This window comes from Triticum urartu, chromosome 5A, assembly GCF_056163025.1.
Source record: "Triticum urartu cultivar PI428250 chromosome 5A, HENAU_Tu73, whole genome shotgun sequence".
In the NCBI taxonomy this organism is placed as follows: Eukaryota; Viridiplantae; Streptophyta; class Magnoliopsida; order Poales; family Poaceae; genus Triticum; species Triticum urartu.
In genome coordinates this window covers 661,983,990-662,002,984 of record NC_141877.1, presented here as the reverse complement: position 1 = coordinate 662,002,984, position 18,995 = coordinate 661,983,990, and the positions used below count along the sequence as shown (strand labels likewise).

At 44.8% G+C, this 18,995-nt stretch overlaps 2 protein-coding genes across 2 annotated transcripts; both read left to right on the top strand.

Moving 5' to 3' along the window:
* The first annotated feature begins 823 nt into the window (after positions 1–823).
* Positions 824–2,972, top strand: LOC147973867 (uncharacterized). The gene is made up of 3 exons (XM_087524815.1): positions 824–847; positions 940–2,684; positions 2,735–2,972. The coding sequence occupies exons 1-3, from the start codon at positions 824–826 to the stop codon at positions 2,970–2,972; spliced, it is 2,007 nt and encodes a 668-aa protein (XP_087380941.1).
* Positions 2,973–17,086: 14,114 nt separating this feature from the next.
* LOC125506453 (antimicrobial ginkbilobin-2-like protein) lies at positions 17,087–18,024 on the top strand. Its single transcript, XM_048671265.2, has one exon. The coding sequence runs from the start codon at positions 17,182–17,184 to the stop codon at positions 17,896–17,898; it is 717 nt and encodes a 238-aa protein (XP_048527222.1). The 5' UTR covers positions 17,087–17,181; the 3' UTR covers positions 17,899–18,024.
* The last annotated feature ends 971 nt before the right edge of the window (positions 18,025–18,995 follow it).

The window sequence follows — 18,995 nt, the reverse complement described above, 5'->3', positions numbered from 1 at the left end:
AGGATGTGGCTTTAATTTCCCATTAGTGGTGGACAATAATAGCAGTTTTAATGAGTTTAGAAATGCAATATCTTCCAAGTATCCCTGGGGTGTGCTTGATGCAGTAGAGTTCAGGTACTGGGATGGTGAGAAAGTTAATTGGGTCCCTGTGCAGTCTGATGATGAGTTAGCAGTGATGTTTGGAAGAAATGCACGAACCATGTCATGTAACTTTGAAGTTACAGTTATTCAGAGAACTAGAGCAGAAAGCATGTCTTCTAGGCCATCAGGTTCAAGGGGTTCAAGGGGTTCAGGTGTACAACACGGGTCAAGCACAAGAGCAGGCAGTACTGCTTGTCAGCCACCTAGAACTCCATTTACTAGAGTCAATTCTGATCCTTCTTGCAGTCAAAGCCAAGCACAGCCAGAGAAAGTGGCTGATCATGTTGTGGAGGAAGCTATGCCTGATGAGGCAATATTGTCTGATGAAGAGGATGTGAAACTGTATCCTGGCTATGTCCAACACAATAACCAGGAAGATGCAGCAGATGAGGATTATATACCAGCAGAATTTTCTGACACTGATGATGATGAGAAGCAGGAGGAACAGGACATGGGACATTTTGAAGATGATGATGAGGACAGGCCTGTAATTATGTATGACAGAGAGAATCCCTCAATTGAGGAAGGTGTAGTCTTTCCCTCTGCAGTTGACTGTAGAAATGCTGTTGCAACATTCTCAATAAGGACAGAAACAGAATTTCAAATTGACAAAAGTGATCCAACAAGGTTTACTGTGCATTGTGCATATGAAAGGTGCAAATGGAGATTGCATGCATCTTTGATGAGGAGAAGCACACTGTTGCAGGTACTACACATGTTTTCATAGTTGCAATCTCTAATAAACTAGTTGTGATTAATAGTTATTTATTACTTATTGTGTTTTCTTATTCATTTCAGATCAAAGTAAATCCTTACCAACACAACTGTCCAAGTGTTAACAGAAGCCAAAGGCTGAGAGCTGCAAAGAGAAGGTGGATAGCAGATGCTGCAATGTCATGGATCAGACATAATCCAGGCATTGGTCCAAAAGAAATTCAACATAAGTTACTTGAGAAATATGGAGTTGAACCTCCATATATGAGATGTTACTATGGGAAAGAGATGGCCCTGGACAGGATATATGGCAAGTATAATGACAGTTTTCAGCTACTTTACACATTCAAGGCTGAAGTTGAGAGGGCTTCACCTGGCAGTGTTGTTGAGATTGACAAACACACTGTACAGTACAAGCTCAGAGGTAAATCTTTCCAGAAAGAGTGCTTTAGAAGAGTATTTATCTATTTTAAGGCTTGTCAGAAGGGTTTCTTGGAGGGGTGTAGGCCATACCTTGCTATGGATGCTACAGCATTGAATGGAAGGTTTAGAGGCCAACTAGTTGCTGCATGTTCCATAGATGCTCATAACTGGCTATTTCCTGTAGCATATGGTGTCATAGAAGCAGAGTCTGAAGAGAGTTGGGGTTGGTTTTTTAAAAACCTAAAAAATGTCATAGGACATCCAGAAGGGCTGGTGATACATACTGATGCTTGTAAAGGACTAGAAACTGATGTAGAAGAGGTCTACCCTGCAGTTGAGCATAGAGAGTGCATGAGGCATCTAGCTCAGAATTTCAGTAAGAAATTTAAGGGGAAGTTTTATGATGAAAATTTGTGGCCTTCCTCACTTACTTACAGCATCAAGAAGCACAACTACCATGTGAGACAGTTGCACAGCAAGCCCAAGGTAAAGGAATATTTGGAAATGCACCACAAAAAAATATGGGCTAGAGCTCTAATAAATGAGTTCAGCAAGGTTGATTATGTTAACAACAACCTGGCAGAAGCATTTAACTCCAAGATCAAGAAGTACAAGGGGCTGCATATAGTGGATTTGCTAGACAAGATTAGGCAATACATCATGGAGAAGTTTGATATAAGGAAAAGGATTGCCACTGACCATTTCATTGGCCACAACATCATACCATCTGTAATGAAAGCCTTGATGGCTAAATCAAAAGGTTTGGGAATGACTATGGTCAGGAGAAGCCCAACAGAGGCAGAGGTGACTGCTACTGACAAAGAAAAAAGAGAATGGAGGTACCCAGTAGACCTAGCTAAGTGGACTTGCAGCTGCAGACAGTGGCAACTTACTGGCAAGCCATGCATCCATGCTCTCTTTTTTATTACAGCTCTGAGAGGTGAAGCCAATGCCATTGATCAATATGTTCATAAGTACTACTCTGTTGAGAAATTCATAGCTACTTATGCAGACAACCTACCAGCTTTAGAGGGAAAGCAACAGTGGGACACAGTGGATCCAGGTTTCAAATTGTGTGCACCAGTTCAAAACAGAGCACCAGATAGGCCAAGAAAGCAAAGGATCGGGGCTAGTAGTGAAGGAAAGGGGCTTGGTTTTAGGAAGAGAAAGTGCAAGAGGTGTGGGAGATTTGGACACATTGCCAAAAACTGCAAAGAATCAGTTGATGCTGCATTTGGAGAGGAGGATGAACATTGGGGAGCAGAAAATGTGGATGAGGATGCAACAGAACCACTGAACAATGAGGAAAATGCAAATGTTGATGGAACAGATGATGATGATGAGGCAGCAACAGAACCACTCAACAATGAGCAGCCATCTACACAAGTTGGACCTACAGTACTAAGGTATTTACACTTACTACATTGAACCCTTGAATTATTGTTTCTATTTCTAGGTTTCTGAATGTGCCATGTCTGATTACTCAATCATCTGTCAGTCCCAGGAAAAATTACAAAAGGCCAGCTGATAGAGGGGCTTCTCCAAGAGCAGCTAAGAAGAAACCAGGCCATGCAGCAGTAGTTGAACCCTCTGCTCATGCTCAAGCTCCAGCTCCAGCAAAGAACACCAGATCCAAGGCAAGGCTGTTAACCAACCCAGCAAGAAACACTAGGAGCAAATCACTGAAGTTCTAATTGCTCCCTGTCATCTTCACTTAATAATGTGATGTGCACTGTCATGTTGAACTACTATGTTATGTTGTCGTCGTGTCATCTTGAACAACTTTGGTATGTCGTTGTCGTGTGAACAACTTTGGTATGTCGTCCTTGTGTGAACAACTCTGGTATGTCGTCGTCGTGTGAACCATTTGGTATGTTGTTGTCGTGTGAACAACTTTGGTATGTTCTGTCGTGTGAACAACTTTGGCATGTCGTCGTGTTGTACAATTGTTATCATTCGGTGATGTTCAATTGTTGTGCAATCTTATGCCATGTTCAAGATCAATCAATGATTTGGATCATCGATACTACTGAATTCACATAAATAACTCATAAACAAGTTCCAAACTGCATCTTCCATTACCATTTAGTTCATCATCCATCATAAACAGCACTACATCATCTAATAACTTGCTCAAATCTGTGAAGACACAGAGCTGGCCACAACAACAACACACAATAGGGTAATACCAAACAACAGTGTCCACACACGCAACATTTCATCTCGCTCTTTCAGTTTCTTCTTCAAAGTGCGCTTCTTCTTCGCCAGCTCCAGGTTTCTCTTCTGCAACTGATGACTTTTGATCCACATCCGTTCAATCTCAGCATGCATGTCTTCAAATGCAAGTGCAACACGAGTTGGGGGAGGCGGATCAACCCAAACCAACCAGTGGCACTCTTCTGGCAACTGCAATTTAGGCAAAGATCAGATCACAGCAAAGACATGTCCATATCCAATATTAATGATCTAAATGTTACTCTTACATCAAGTGGGCACCCTAAAAACCGTTGGCCGGTGCTTCCCCCTCCCCAGGCGACTCGACGGGCCGGAACTAGGCCATGTCCAGCGCAACGGTGCTTCGAGCAGTACTCCAAGCCGGTGTAGGTGTCGTCCGGCAGATAAAACTCGGATGCATGCTCCACAATGCCCACCCCGTCGACCTGCTCAAAAAATGTGAGATTTCCCCCCAAAATACACAAACACTAACCCTAGAACAGAGGAGCCGCGGGAAATCCAAGGGGAATCACCAAGCGTTGCTTACCTCTCCAGCCATGGCGGATGCCGACGATAGCTTAGATGAGATGCCCGGGCTCGACATCTCCAGATCCACCTCCTCCCACTTCTCCTCCTCTGCTTTTGCTGCGCGGTCGCTCTTTTTTCCACTTCAGCTCAACGAGGAGGAAGTAATAAGGGCAACCAGCCCAGGGGCAAAAATGTCCATAAACGGCCGATGGTTATGGTCAAACGGCGCTGACCAGGCGGAGCCGTGACGGAAGGGCAAAAACATAAGTGCAGCAAACGGGGTTGGGCAAGACTGGGGGTTTTTTGAATTTAGGGGCAAAACAAACAGGTGTGACACAACTAAGGGCTGAAATGTAATTGTCCCAAATAAATAACTGTATTGCAATAAACATGATCAAATCATATTCATGCTTAACGCAAACACCAATAACATTTATTTAGGTTCAATATTAATCCTGAAAGTATAGGGAGTGTGCGATGATGATCATATCAATCTTGGAACCACTTCCAACGAACATCGTCACTTCACCCTTAACTAGTCTCCGTTCATTCTGAAACTCCCGTTTCGAGTTACTAATCTTAGCAACTGAACTAGTATCAAATACTGAGGGGTTGCTATAAACACTAGTAAAGTACACATCAATAACATGTATATCAAATATACTTTTGTTCACTTTGCCATCCTCTTATCCGCCAAATACTTGGGGCAGTTCTACTTCCAGTGACCAGTCCCTTTTGCAAGAGAAGCACTTAGTCTCAGGCTTAGGTCCAGACTTGGGCTTCTTCACTTGAGCAGCAACTTGGTTGCCGTTCTTCTTGAAGTTCCCCTTCTTCCCTTTGCCCTTTTCTTGAAACTAGTGGTCTTGTCAACCATCAACACTTGATGCTTTTGATTTCTACCTTATTTGATTTCAGCATCACGAAGAGCTTGGGAATCGTTTCCATTATCCCTTGCAATTATAGTTCATCATGAAGTTCTAGTAACTTGGTGATAGTGACTAGAGAACTTTTTCAATCACTATCTTATCTGGAAGATTAACTCCCACTTGATTCAAGTGATTGTAGTACTCAGATATTCTGAGCACATGCTAACTAGCTGAGCTGTTCTCATCCATCTTGTAGGCAAAGTACTTGTCAAAGGTCTCATACCTTTCGACATGGGCATGAGTATGAAATACTAATTTTAATTCTTGGAACATCTCATATGCTCCGTGGCGTTCAAAAGGTCTTTGAAGCCCCGATTCTAAGCCGTAAAGCATGGTGCACTAAACTATCAAGTAGTCATCATATCGAGCTTGCCAAACGTTCATAACGTCTGCATCTGCTCCTGCAATCGGTCTGTCACCTAGCGGTTCATCAAGGACATAATTCTTCTGTGCAGCAATGAGGATAATCCTCACATCACGGATCCAATCCGCATAATTGCTACTAACATCTTTCAACTTAGTTTTCTCTAGGAACATATCAAAAATAAAACAGGGGAGCTAAACGCGAGCTATTGATCTACAACATAGATATGCTAATACTACCAGGACTAAGTTCATGATAAATTTAAAGTTCAATTAATCATATTACTTAAGAACTCCCACTTAGATAGACATCCCTCTAGTCATCTAAATGATCATGTGATCCAAATCAACTAAACCATGTCCGATCATCACGTGAGCTGGGGTAGTTTTCAATGGTGAACATCACTATGTTGATCATATCTGCTATATGATTCACGCTCGACCTTTCGATCTCCAGTGTTCCGAGGCCATATGCATATGCTAGGCTCGTCAAGTTTAACCCGAGTATTCCGCGTGTGCAAAACTGGCTTGCACCTGTTGTATGTGAACGTAGAGCTTATCACACCCGATCATTACGTGGTGTCTCGGCACGACGAACTGTCGCAATGGTGCATACTCAGGGAGAACACTTATACCTTGAAATGTAGTGAGAGATCACCTTATAATGCTACCGCCGAACTAAGCAAAACAAGATGCATAAAGGATAAACATCACATGCATAAAGGATAAACATCACACCCGATCTTTACGTCTCGACCATTTTGAGACTCCTCGTCATGTCCGTGATCTCATCCGGGACTCCGAACAACCTTCAATACATCAAATCACATAACTCATAATACAAATCATCATCAAACATTAAGCGTGCGGACCCTACGGGTTCGAGAACTATGTAGCCATGACCGAGACACATCTTCGATCAATAACCAATAGCGGAACCTGGATGCTCATATTGGTCTTACATATTCTATGAAGATCTTTATCGGTCAAACCACATAACAACATACGTTGTTCCCTTTGTCATCGGTATGTTACTTGCCCGAGATTCGATCGTCGATATCATCATACCTAGTTCAATCTCGTCACCGGCAAGTCTCTTTACTCGTTTCGTAATGCAACATCCTGCAACTAACTCATTAGTCACATTGCTTGCAAGGCTTATAGTGATGTGCATTACCGAGAGGGCCCAGAGATACCTCTCCGACAATCGGAGTGACAAATCCTAATCTTGATCTATGCCAACTCAACAAACATCATCGGAGATACTTGTAGAGCATCTTTATAATCACCCAGTTATGTTGTGACGTTTGATATCACACAAGGTGTTCCTCCGGTATTCGGGAGTTGCATAATCTCATAGTCAGAGGAACATGTATAAGTCATGATGAAAGCAATAGCAATAAAACTAAATGATCATTTATACTAAGCTAACGGATGGGTCTTGTCCATCACATCATTCTCTAATGATGTGATCCCGCTCATCAAATGACAACACATGTCTATGGTCAAGAAACTTAACCATCTTTGATTAACGAGCTAGTCAAGTAGAGGCATACTAGGGACACTCTGTTTTGTCTATGTATTCACACATGTACTAAGTTTTCGGTTAATACAATTCTAGCATGAATAATAAACATTTATCATGATATAAGGAAATATAAATAACAACTTTATTATTGCCTCTAGGGCATATTTCCTTCAGTTGTTGCTGGCATTGCTGGTAGCCACCGCCTCCACCGACGCGAGCAGGAGTGGGAGAGGCACGATCAGCGCAGTCGCGCCCTCTGTTCCCTCACCCGCGACCTCCTCTGTTGCGGGCCTGCCCATGACCTCTATACATGTCATTCGCAGACGAACGGAATCCTGATGGTCCGTCGCCCAACATCTTCATCCTCTGATCGAATGCTGAAATTTGTGAGAAAAGGTCATCAAAGATGATCGAGCTCTTGATTGCGCCGACTAATGCAACGATGGGATCATAATCCCGATCAATGCCAGCGAGGATGTAGTCGACCATTTCCCCAAGTTCATCTCAAAGGCTCTTCATCTTGGCGATTAAGGAGTCGCTTGACATATTGCCTTTCTTGGTGTTGGAGATGGCGATTTTTAGATTAGTTATCCGAGATTTAGACTGCACGGCGAACAATATGGTAAGAGCAATCCATAGATTAAAGGTACTCTCCTTACCGATGACTTGTGCAAGGATTTCTAGGGTCGGTTCAGCAGGTAGAGCTTGGAACCTGTTGTTCCTTCGCCAGCCACGGATCATACAGAGGGTTGGGCTCCATAGCCGTGGTCTTGTCGGCCATCGTGACCTCCACCATTTTCGGCGGCTCGGCATCGCTTCCATCAAGGAGTACGGTCACTTGCGTGCCTCGCAGTGTCGACATCATCTGTGCTTTCGAGAAAAGGCAGTTCCCCCTTGCGAGTTTCTCTGTTGGTGGAGCGCCGAGGATGAGGGTGATGGTGCTTGAGCTTGTAGCCATGGCTAGGGTTTTGTTTTGGTGTCTACTAGATGATAGGGAAGAGGCTAGGCTCTGTATACAATGTAAGGTTGGTATGATGAAGCGTTCCTACTCTCCTCGAGGGAGATCCGCGGGTGTTTATTTATTGAGGCAGAACCTTGCCGTGATGTATAAGAGATGGATTAGGAACCCAGCTATTACAAGGAGATAGAAACAGATACGGGAGAGAAGATGTAGAGAGATAGTTGAGATTACATGAAGAAGTGAGAAAGATACAAAGAGGGGTGATCAACATTGATCCATCGGGATCACATGACACTTGGACGTGCATTTGGGGAGATGCCAAATTTAAAACCATAACATATTGTAAATTCTACTTGAGAGATGTAGTTGCTCATGATGCCTTCAAGTGGTTATGGGAATCCAAAAGTATGCCCAAGATCAAAGTCTTTGGCTGGTTCTTACTGGCTGACCTACTCAATACCAGGAACATGCTCAAAAGGAGACACTACAATATTGGAAACAATCTAGACTACCTGCTATGTGGTGATCACATTGTGGAAACGGATGAACACTTATTCTTCCAATGTAAATTCAGCCAGGACTATTGAAGAATCCTCAATATCCAATGGACCCCTCATGACCGTAGACCGGAACTAATCAAACAGCAGAAGATGGAACACCCCTGCAAAATGATGATGGACATCTTCCTGGTATCTGCTTGGAGCCTGTGGAAGGAGCGCAACAATAACTATTTCAGGAATGTGACACCCACCATTTCATACTAGAAGCAAAGCTTCAAGACTGATTTTTCCAATCTAAGATATATGGTCCACCACACCAAAGACCCTCTTGTACAGTACCCTCTTGTCCAAACATCCCCGGAAAAAGTCCATTTTAAACCATGAACTTGTAGACGTTCGGCGAAACGAACCGCCAAGTCGAAATCCCGGTCGATTGTACCCTGAACTATGCAATCCCGGTCTAAATCAAACCTTCGAGTCGTTTGGATGGCCGGGATTGCTGGGATTTCGCTGAGGCACACACCTCCACCCCTCTGGGCCGGCCCGCTTTATTTTTTCCGTTAAGAAATAAAAATTCACAAATGGCGCTACACCTTGCTTCTGCTGGGCCAGCCCGCTTTTGTTTTTTTGTAAAAAAAATGCGCACTGTGTGCCTTGAACACGCGACCCCGTGTTGTTTTTTCGGTTTACAAATATTTGTTCTAAATTAAAACATAGAACTGACTTCAAAAAACATTTTCTTACAAAGATGTACAATGAAATTTAAATATTGTTCAATGGATATCACAAAAATGTTCAACATGTATTAAATATTGTTCAGTGTATATCACGAAAATGTTCAATTTTTATTTAAAAGATTTCAACATATGTAAAAAATGTTCAAAGTATATTTTTAAAGAATTGAATGTATTTAAAAAATCACATTTGTTTCCAAGAATTGTTGAACACTTTGAAGAAAAAAGAAATCTGTCGCGATACATTGTACTTTAAAATTGGCGCTGCAATATAGACGTACTAAGTAGGTAGCTAGTGTGGTTGCCGTTGCTGCTATTTATTCACTTTTTCAAATTTTGTTCACAATTTTAAATTGTTCGGTGTACAACAAATGGTTTTTCAGCACATATCACAAAATTGTTCAATGTGTAGTTAAAAATTGTTCAGATTATATTACAAAAATGTTCAATGTATAAAATTTGTTCATCGTATATCACAAAAATGTATAATATGTTTTAAATTATTTCAATGGATATCACAAAAATGTTTGCTGTGTAGTTAAAAATTGTTCATCGTATACTTAAAAAATGTTCAATGTATATTTGAAAATCGTTTGTCGTATATAAATTTTTGTTCATGTTTTCAATAATTGTTCATGTTTTGACAGTTTGTTTGAGTTTTAAATTTCTTCAAGAAAACATTGTTCATTTTTTTTGAACAAAGTTTAAAAAAATGGATCTGCCGCTGGCCATACTACTTGAAACTTACGATGTACTCTAATACCAATCCCAATCGCTAGCTGCATTGGCTGGCATCGCGGCTATCCAGCGAAATTTCGCGGGTTTGAATCCAACCAGCGGCACAACTTTTAGTTTGTTACATTTTATTTTGTACGTTCGTTCGTTTCCTAGCAATGGGCCGGCCCGTTTGCGCAAGCCCTACGCCGAAGCTCTTCTGTTTGACGCTATCGGCGATTCTGCTGCAAAAGAGCAACAGAAAAATAAAGATAATTCTTTTTAGCAAACAAAAAAATAAATGGGCTGGCCCAGCGCGGAGGACGGGTGCTTCTTAGCCCACCAGCTAGACAAATCCCGGTTGACATTTGTCAGGGTTTGATTTAGACCAGGATTGCATAGTTCAGGGTACAATCGACCGGGATTTCAACTTGGGGGTTCGTTTCACCGAACGTCTACGAGTTCAGGGTTAAAATGGACTTTTTTCAAACCTCACCCCTGTTGGAAATATTAGCACTTCTCCGATTAGATTTATCCATGAGTAAACAGTAAGCATGGCATAAAAGGTATGCATCTCATAGCAATACCTAAGTATACTAGCACGTACAGAACATAGAATCGAACCTTCTATGTGCAGCACATATACGGCTAGCATAAGTACGAGTAAACGAGGGATGAACAGATCATACCCTCCGGTTGGCCAGGCCAACGCGGCGGCGGCAGCAGCAGCCTCGGCGTCTCCGTGGCCTTCTTCTTGGAGGCGGCGGCTCGGCCATGGTGTCGATGCAGGGGAAGTAGTGGAAGCAGAGGCGGACGAAGTTGGGGACGGATCGGGAGCAGTCGCGTTGAGACGCTCCCTAAAAACCTTATTGCCGTTCTCCCGGGCAGGATCTCGAACGATAGGGTTCCGGAGGCACCTGCTCTCCCGACCAAACGTGCATGCGGTCGTCGGGATGGGATCGCCGGAGACAGCACAGAGTAAGGAACAGTAGATGACGGCTAGGTCACGCGAGAGGGAGTGAGTGAACCGAACTAGGTTACTTCACTGGCCAGAGCCTTCTTATATAGTCCGTAAGGAAGAAAGTCGTGGGCCTTGCGGAGGCCCACTCCCGGCAAGCATTGCACCCCGGCAAGGGTCGCCGAGTCCTGGCAACGCAAGTGAGCCCACAGTCCAACGTCTTGGACAATGGCCCACATGTTAGCGAATCGTTAATTAATCCCTGATTAATTAATTCATTCCTGAGCGGCAAAAATAAGCTTCGGCTTGGCTCATTCCCGCAACCCGCAACCCACGGCGCGCGCGCGTCGTGACGAGGCGAGGCGTGGCGAGGCGGGCGGCGGAGGAGTAGGAGCGTGCATGTACCACTCCTCTTTCCAAGCTCCCAGTGGCAAGTGGTAGAGCAGCCCTTATAAAGGGGTCTCAACTCTCCTCAACTAGCAAGGTGGGACTAAACTTCCCACCACCTACCATCTCATACATGGGCCTCAAGATTAACCAGGGATTAGTGTCTTATATGGGCCTAAACCCATCCATAATCCAACAATCCCCCACCAGATCTCGAGGCACATAAGTTTGTCAACTGTTCCAAACAATGTTTGATATACCAGAATTTTCAGTGGAGACTGTTAAGTTGAACTTCCACCTAGAGCAACAGGATTAGACTTCTTCACAACTGAACAATGGACTATGCCTTGAATTGTCAGTTTGGCATGCAGAAGTTTCGCCTATTGTCAGCTGATACATGGCTGCCGAAGGCTAAACCCCGGGTGGAGCTTATTAGTCATACTCCATACCTTCTCATGAGCTTAATAGAGATTATCCAATCTCATAGACTGTGACCAGCAGTCGGGCTCACATAGGTGTGTTCCTCCAAAGAATGCTCTGTAGGTTAGCATCTTGCTTACGCAAGCTTTGGAACACATTAAGACAAAAGTCAGCATGCCTTACAGAATTGAGAGTATTGTGCATCTCCAACGGAGTGGGTTAATTAAGGATACTCTCCTCAGTTGACCGCTGGATTGTTTTCCCAAGTCCTAATTCATGGGATCTCCGATCACATAGGTTGGGTTACCCCCATGGCAACTTACGTGGGTCTCATACCCATCTCCCTCGATGCATTTTCTATCACAATCCGTGATAGCCCTTTCATAAAAGGGTCTGCCAGATTCTTAGCCTTCTGGATATAATCCAACGCTATTACTCCGGAGTTTCTTGATTTTCTGACATATTTCAATCTTCTTCTTATGTGCTTTGTGGATTTCATGTTGTCCTTTGAACTCTTAGCCTTGGCAATCACTGTTTGATTGTCACAGTTCATAAGGACAGTCGGCACTGGTTTATTAACCACCGGCAAATCCATCAAAAGCTCTCGAAGCCATTCTGCTTTGACGCATGATGTGTCTAATGCTGTGAGTTCTGCTTCCATAGTCGATCTGGTTAAGATCGTCTGCTTGCAAGACTTCCAGGAAATAGCACCACCACCAAGTGTGAAGATATGTCCACTAGTGGCTTTCATCTCATCAGCATCAGATATCCAATTTGAATCACTATACCCCTCAAGTATCGTCAGGTACCCAGAATAGTGAATTCCATAGTTCACAGTACCTTGCAAATAGCACATCACTCGCTCAACAGCATGCCAATGCACATCTCCTGGATTGGAAACAAACCGGCTCAGTTTGCACACAGCAAATGAGATGTCAGGACGAGTAGCACATGCTAGGTACATCAGTGAACCAACCACTTGAGAATATCTCAATTGATCTACAACCGTGCCTTCGAACTTTCGAATCTGCATGCTAGGATCATATGGCGTTGCAGAAGGTTTGCAGTCCGAACATCCAAAACGGCTCAAAATCTTCTCAACATAGTGGGATTGCAAAAGTGTAATTCCACCCTTAGAATTTCTCAGTAGCTTGATGTTCAGGATAACATCAGCCACACCCAGGTCCTTCATCTCAAAGTTGTGAGATAGAAAAGACTTGACCTCCTCAATGACCTTGAGGTGGGTCCCAAATATCAGTATGTCATCGACATATAGACACAGTATAACTCCTTTGCCCCCACCATAGCGATAGTATACACATTTGTCAGCTTCGTTCACAACAAAGCCAGCAGATGTCATAGTGTTGAACTTTTCATGCCATTGCTTAGGCGCTTGTTTCAGGCCATACAAAGATTTCACTAGCTTACACACCTTTCCTTCCTGACCATTTACTACAAAGCCATCCGGCTGTTGCATGTAAATTTCCTCATCTAGTTCTCCGTTAAGGAAAGTCGTCTTAACGTCCATCTGATGAACGAGAAGACCATGCGAGGCAGCCAAAGCGAGTAACACTCGAATGGTTGTCAGTCTAGCCACAGGTGAATAAGTGTCAAAGAAATCCTCTTCTTCTTTCTAGGTATAACCCTTGGCCACAAGCCTAGCCTTGTACTTCTCAACAGTACCATCGGGCCTAAGCTTCCTTTTGAACACCCACTTACATCCTAATGGTCGACAACCATAAGGACGATCAGTGATTTTCCATGTCCCGTTAGCCAAGATGGAATCCATCTCACTACGGACCGCATCCTTCCAGTAGTCAGCATCCAGAGATGCATAAGCTTCTGAAAGGGAGCTAGGAGTATCATCATCCACGAGGTACACGAGGAAATCATCACCAAAGGACTTTGCAGTCCTCCGTCTCTTGCTCCTAGAAGGAGCTTCCTCGTCATCCTCCGTGGAACGCTTATCACTTTTATGTTCACAATATTCCATCGAAATAGCAGGTTCAGGAGTCTCATCATATTCCAGTCTAGAATTGCTTTGCATATCTCTCATGGGAAAAATATCCTCAAAGAATGTAGCATCCCTAGACTCTATAATTGTACCGACCTTCTGGTCAGGTACCTCAGATTTCACCACTAGAAATCTATAGCCAACGCTATGCTTGGCATAGCCAAGAAAAACACAGTCCAGGTCTTTGGTCCCAACTTGCGCTTTTTGATTATCGGCACATTGACTTTCGCCAAACAGCCCCAAGTGTGCAAGTAAGAGAGTGTGGTTTTTTTCTTTTCCCATTGCTCATAGGGAGTAGTCTCATTATCCTTTGTGGGAACTTTATTCAGGACATGACAAGATGTCAATACAGCCTCCCCCCACCATGCCTTGGATAAACCCGATGTATCTAACATGGTGTTAACCAAATCAGTTAGAGTATGGTTTTTCCGTTCGGCAACCCCGTTTGACTGGGGTGAGTAGGGAGGCGTCCTCTCATGAATAATACCATGTTCCACACAGAATAAATCAAACTCATTAGAAAAGTACTCTCCACCACGATCAGACCGGACTCGTTTTATTTTCTTCTCAAGTTGGTTCTCAACTTCAGCCTTATAGACTTTAAAGTAGTGTAGAGCCTCATCCTTAGTATTTAACAAATACACATAGCAGAATCTAGTGGAATCATCAATCAGAGTCATGAAGTATTTCTTTCCACCTTTAGTCAACACACCATTCATCTCACAGAGATCTGAATGTATGAGCTCTAGAGGTGCTAGGTGTCTCTCCTTCGCAAGCTTGTGAGGATTACGAGGTTTCTTAGCTTGCACACACGCATGGCACTTAGAGCCTTTGGCTAAAGTGAAGCTCGGGATTAAATCCATCTTAGCTAGCCGCGTCATACAACCGAAATTTATGTGACAAAGACGTGAATGCCAAACCTCGGATTCGTTCACATTAGAATGAATTTGGTTCACGACTTTATTACAGAAATCCTCCAAGGAAAGGCGGAACAAACCACCACAATCATATCCTTTTCCAACAAATAGTCCATACCGAGATACGACTACTTTGTTAGACTCAAATACTAACTTAAACCCTTCTTTACATAGAAGGGAGCCACTAACGAGATTCTTCTTTATGGCGGGGACATGCTGCACATTCTTCAGTTGCACGATCTTTCCCGAAGTAAACTTCAGATCTACCATGCCAACACCATGAACAAAAGCATGCGAGCCATTCCCCATCAGGATGGAACAATCTCGTGCGACCTGGTAGGAAGAAAACAAAGACACATCAGCACACACACATGAATATTGGCCCCAGTGTCAATCCACCAATCGGTGGACTGACAAACTGAAAGTATGGTAAACAGATTACCATACTCAGATGCCGCATCATTGTTGCTCAGAGTGACATTCACAGACTTGGAGTCCTGTGCTGGCTTCTTATACTTGTTTGCCCAATGTTCATCTGAACCACAAGTAAAGCAGTCATCTCTCTTTTTGTCTTTCTTCTTACCCTTCTTCTTAAAGGTAGTATTCTGCTGGACAGAGTTCTTCCCCTTGAACTTGTGGAAGCTCTTCTGCACCACATTGGCGCTAGAAGAACCCTCTGCCCCTTTCACATGTGAGTCCTTTGCTCTCGAGTTCTGCTCAACACTGAGATGACCAATGACATCCTCAACAGAGAATTCACGTCTCAAGTTCTTGAGAGAAGTAGCAAAGTTCCTCCAACTAGGAGGGAGTTTTGCAATAATGCAACCCACGACAAACTTGTCCGGTAACTCACACTTCAGGAGCTCCAGCTCCTTAGCAATGCACTGTATCTCATGAGCCTGGTCCAATACAGAACGGTTATCAACCATTCTGTAATCATGGAACTGCTCCATGGCATATAGCTCACTGCCAGCATCAGTTGCGCCGAATTTGACTTCGAGCGCATCCCACAAGTTTTTGGCAACGCCCATATGAATATAGGCGTCGACCAACTTGTCTCCAATCACACTCAGAACTGCTCCCAGAAAGATTGTGGTTGCCTCTCTAAACGCCTTCTCCTGTTCAAGAGCAATCGTTTCTGTGAGGGACACACCATCAACCCAGAACACGTTCATCGCTGTGAGCCACAAGGTGGTCCTTGTCTGCCAACGCTTAAAATGCGTCCCAGTAAACTTTTCCGGTTTCAGAGTAGCAGCAAAGCCTTGAATCGAAAAGTGCCTAAAATAAGGTTTTTGGATTGTTGGAAATATTAGCACTTTTCCGATTAGATTTATCCACGAGTAAACAATAAGCATGGCATAAAAGGTATGCATCTCATAGCAATACCTAAGCATACTAGCACGTACAGAACATCGAACCTTCTATGAGAAGCACATATACGGCTAGCATAAATACAAGTAAACGAGGGATGAACAGATCATACCCTCCGGTTGGCCAGGCCAACGCGGCGGCGGCAGCAGCAGCCTCGGCGTCGTCCGTGGCCTTCTTCTTGGAGGCGACGTCGTCAGCCATGGTGTCGATGTAGGGGAAGTAGTGGAAGCAGAGGCGGACGAAGTTGGGGACGGATCGGGAGCAGTCGCGTCGAGACGCTCCCCAAAAACCTTATTGCCGTTCCCGACCAAACATGCACACGGTCGTCGGGGTGGGATCGCCGGAGACAGCACAGAGTAAGGAACAGTAGATGACGGCTAGGTCACGCCTTCTTATATAGTCCGTAAGAAAGAAAGTCGTGGGCCTTGCGGAGACCCACGACCGAGTCGGCCCACTCCGAGGCGAGGCGGGCGGCGGAGGAGGAGGAGCGCGCGTGTACCACTCCTCTTCCCAAGCTCCCAATGGCAAGTGGTAGAGCAGCCCTTATAAAGGGGTCTCAACTCTCCTCAACTAGCAAGGTGGGACTAAATTTTCCACCACCTGCCATCTCATACATGTGGCGTCAATATTAACCAGGGATTAGTGTCTTATATGGGCCTAAGCCCATCCATAATCCAACAACCCTCCCCCCCCCCCCCCCCCCCCAAAAAAAATCCCTTCTTCACTGTACAAAAATGTAACTTGTAACTTGTTTACCATTTTAATATATATGCAGTAGGAGGTTTTCCTACCGTTTCCATTGTCGAAAAAAGATTACATGAAGAATATTTCTCAAACTCTAACACAGAGGAGCAGAGTTGTGCTCTCCCGCGACTGTCGCGTGCTCGGATGGCCGGAGCCAAGCTCGAGGTTTGCTAGGCGGATGTCGAGATTCCGGCAAAGCCTCCAGGTTTGCTATCACTTCGCCGGTTCGAACGTCTGAAAGCGTCCACGAAACGGTTGGGGACAGCACTCAATTGGAAAGAAAAAATGTCTAGACTCCCGAAAAAATGACATACACCAGTCTCTGTCCGGCCGGGTCAGCGTCAGCGTTGGCGGGTCGCTCTCGCACGACTTCTCTTGATTGGCGGCTTGCCCAGTCCGGGCCGCGGATCGAGTAGCGGCGGCCCATGCGACCTCGTCCAGGAAGCGCCCAGCCTACCCACCATGGTCCGGCTCCAGCCCCAACCACTCCACGCGTCCAACGTTTTAGACCACGCCGGTCCGGTCGCCTTGGTGCTTCTTCCCTTCCTTCGCTCACGGCCACACTTGTTTATATATCGACACCGTGCAAGTGTGCAACCAACTTGCTCCACTCACCGGCCGGCCATGGCGATTCTTGAAGCCACGCTCGCTCTCCTCCTCCTCCTCCTTGTAGCACCGGCGGCCGGCTCCGACCACGCGCTCGCCGCGTCCTGCTCCGGCGCGGGCAGCTTCGCCGCCGACAGCCCCTTCGCCAGCAGCCTGCGCCAGCTGATGTCGCTCCTCGAGACCAAGGCCCCGGGCATCGGGTTCGACATCGGCAGCTCCGGGGGCGTGCACGGCCTGGCGCTCTGCCGCGGCGACGTCGCCAGGGCGACGTGCGCCGAGTGCATCCGCGCCGCGGGCGCCCAGGCCCGGCGCCTCTGCTCGTCCAAGAAGGACGCCGTCGTCTGGCTCGACGCCTGCATGCTCCGCTACTCCGACGGGCACTTCTTCGGCGAGGTCGACGCCGACCACAGCGCCGTCGTGCCGGGCGGCGTCCAGGGCGCGGCGAGGTCGGACGAGTTCGATAACGAGGTCGCCGGCATGATGAAGAGGCTCACGAGGACGGCGTACCTCTCGCCGCTGCTGTTCGCCGCCGGGGCGGCCGAGGCGGTCGCCGGGACGCGGAGACTGCACGGGCTGGCCCAGTGCACCAAGGACCTGTCCGGTGGGGACTGCAAGCTGTGCCTGGAAGCCGCCATTGGTAAGCTGCTGGCGAGAGGGTGCGCCAAGGAGGGAGGGATGGTGTTAGGCGGAAGCTGCAGTTTGAGATACGATTTGTATCCCATTTTTGATTCCTAGCTAGGTGGCGGTACCTTTAATTTGTTGTTGTAATTAAGGTGTCAGACTCTTATGCCCACATGCATTGTTCATACAGATTCTCATGAATATATTCAGATACAAGAAACTTCAGTTTCGAATATTCAATTCTGAGTCCGGGCTCATCTGCACCTGGTCAAGAAATAATTCATTAAAAATCAAAAAAATCAAATTTTTTGTGCATGGTAGGTAATTTGGTGCGTGAGATGCGCTCTATATTTCAGAGCATTTGGACATTTGAATAGCTCTCAGCAAAAAAGACAAATTTGATCGGAACAATATATGAATAGTACACTAGTTAACAGACCTCAAATTTGTCCTTTTTTTCGAGATATCCTCAGATGTCCAAATGATTTGAAATTTGAACCAGACATCACGCACCAAATTATCTACCATGCCAAAAAATTGAATTTTTTTAAAATTTTCTAGTATTTGTTTTGATTTTTTTTATTCAGCGCAGGTGTAGATGCTTTTGGGAGGCAAAACGCCTCACTCCTTGAGTTTATGTTTGTAAATAAAACAAGGGTGGGAACTAGGAATACTGCCTACCGACATTCTTTGCTTTCATGCGATTGGTCGTTAAATTTAATACTCCCTCTGATTAATATTAATTGTCGCTGTTTTAATACAACTTTTGTATAGGGGGGAGTAGTAGATATTATACAGAGAATAAAACCATTGCAATTTTTTTCTCTTTCTATCTATTGTGCATTTACGACCATTGAATTAAGCAGCTAACCTTTGTTCAATGGTAGATTGAATTCCCATTTGAAATTTTGTTGTAAGGTAGAGTACATCTTGTGCCAACCCTCGGACAATTCTAATGAATTTACAACTTTTTGATATGCTCAATTTTTTTCTCTTTCTATCTATTGTGCATTTACGACCATTGAATTAAGAAGCTAACCTTTGTTCAATGGTAGATTGAATTCCCATTTGAAATTTTGTTGTAAGGTAGAGTACATCTTGTGCCAACCCTCGGACAATTCTAATGAATTTACAACTTTTTGATATGCTCCCATTATGATACGTTTCCTCCACCAAGTGGATGAAGTGTGGTGAACATACTTTGAGCAATT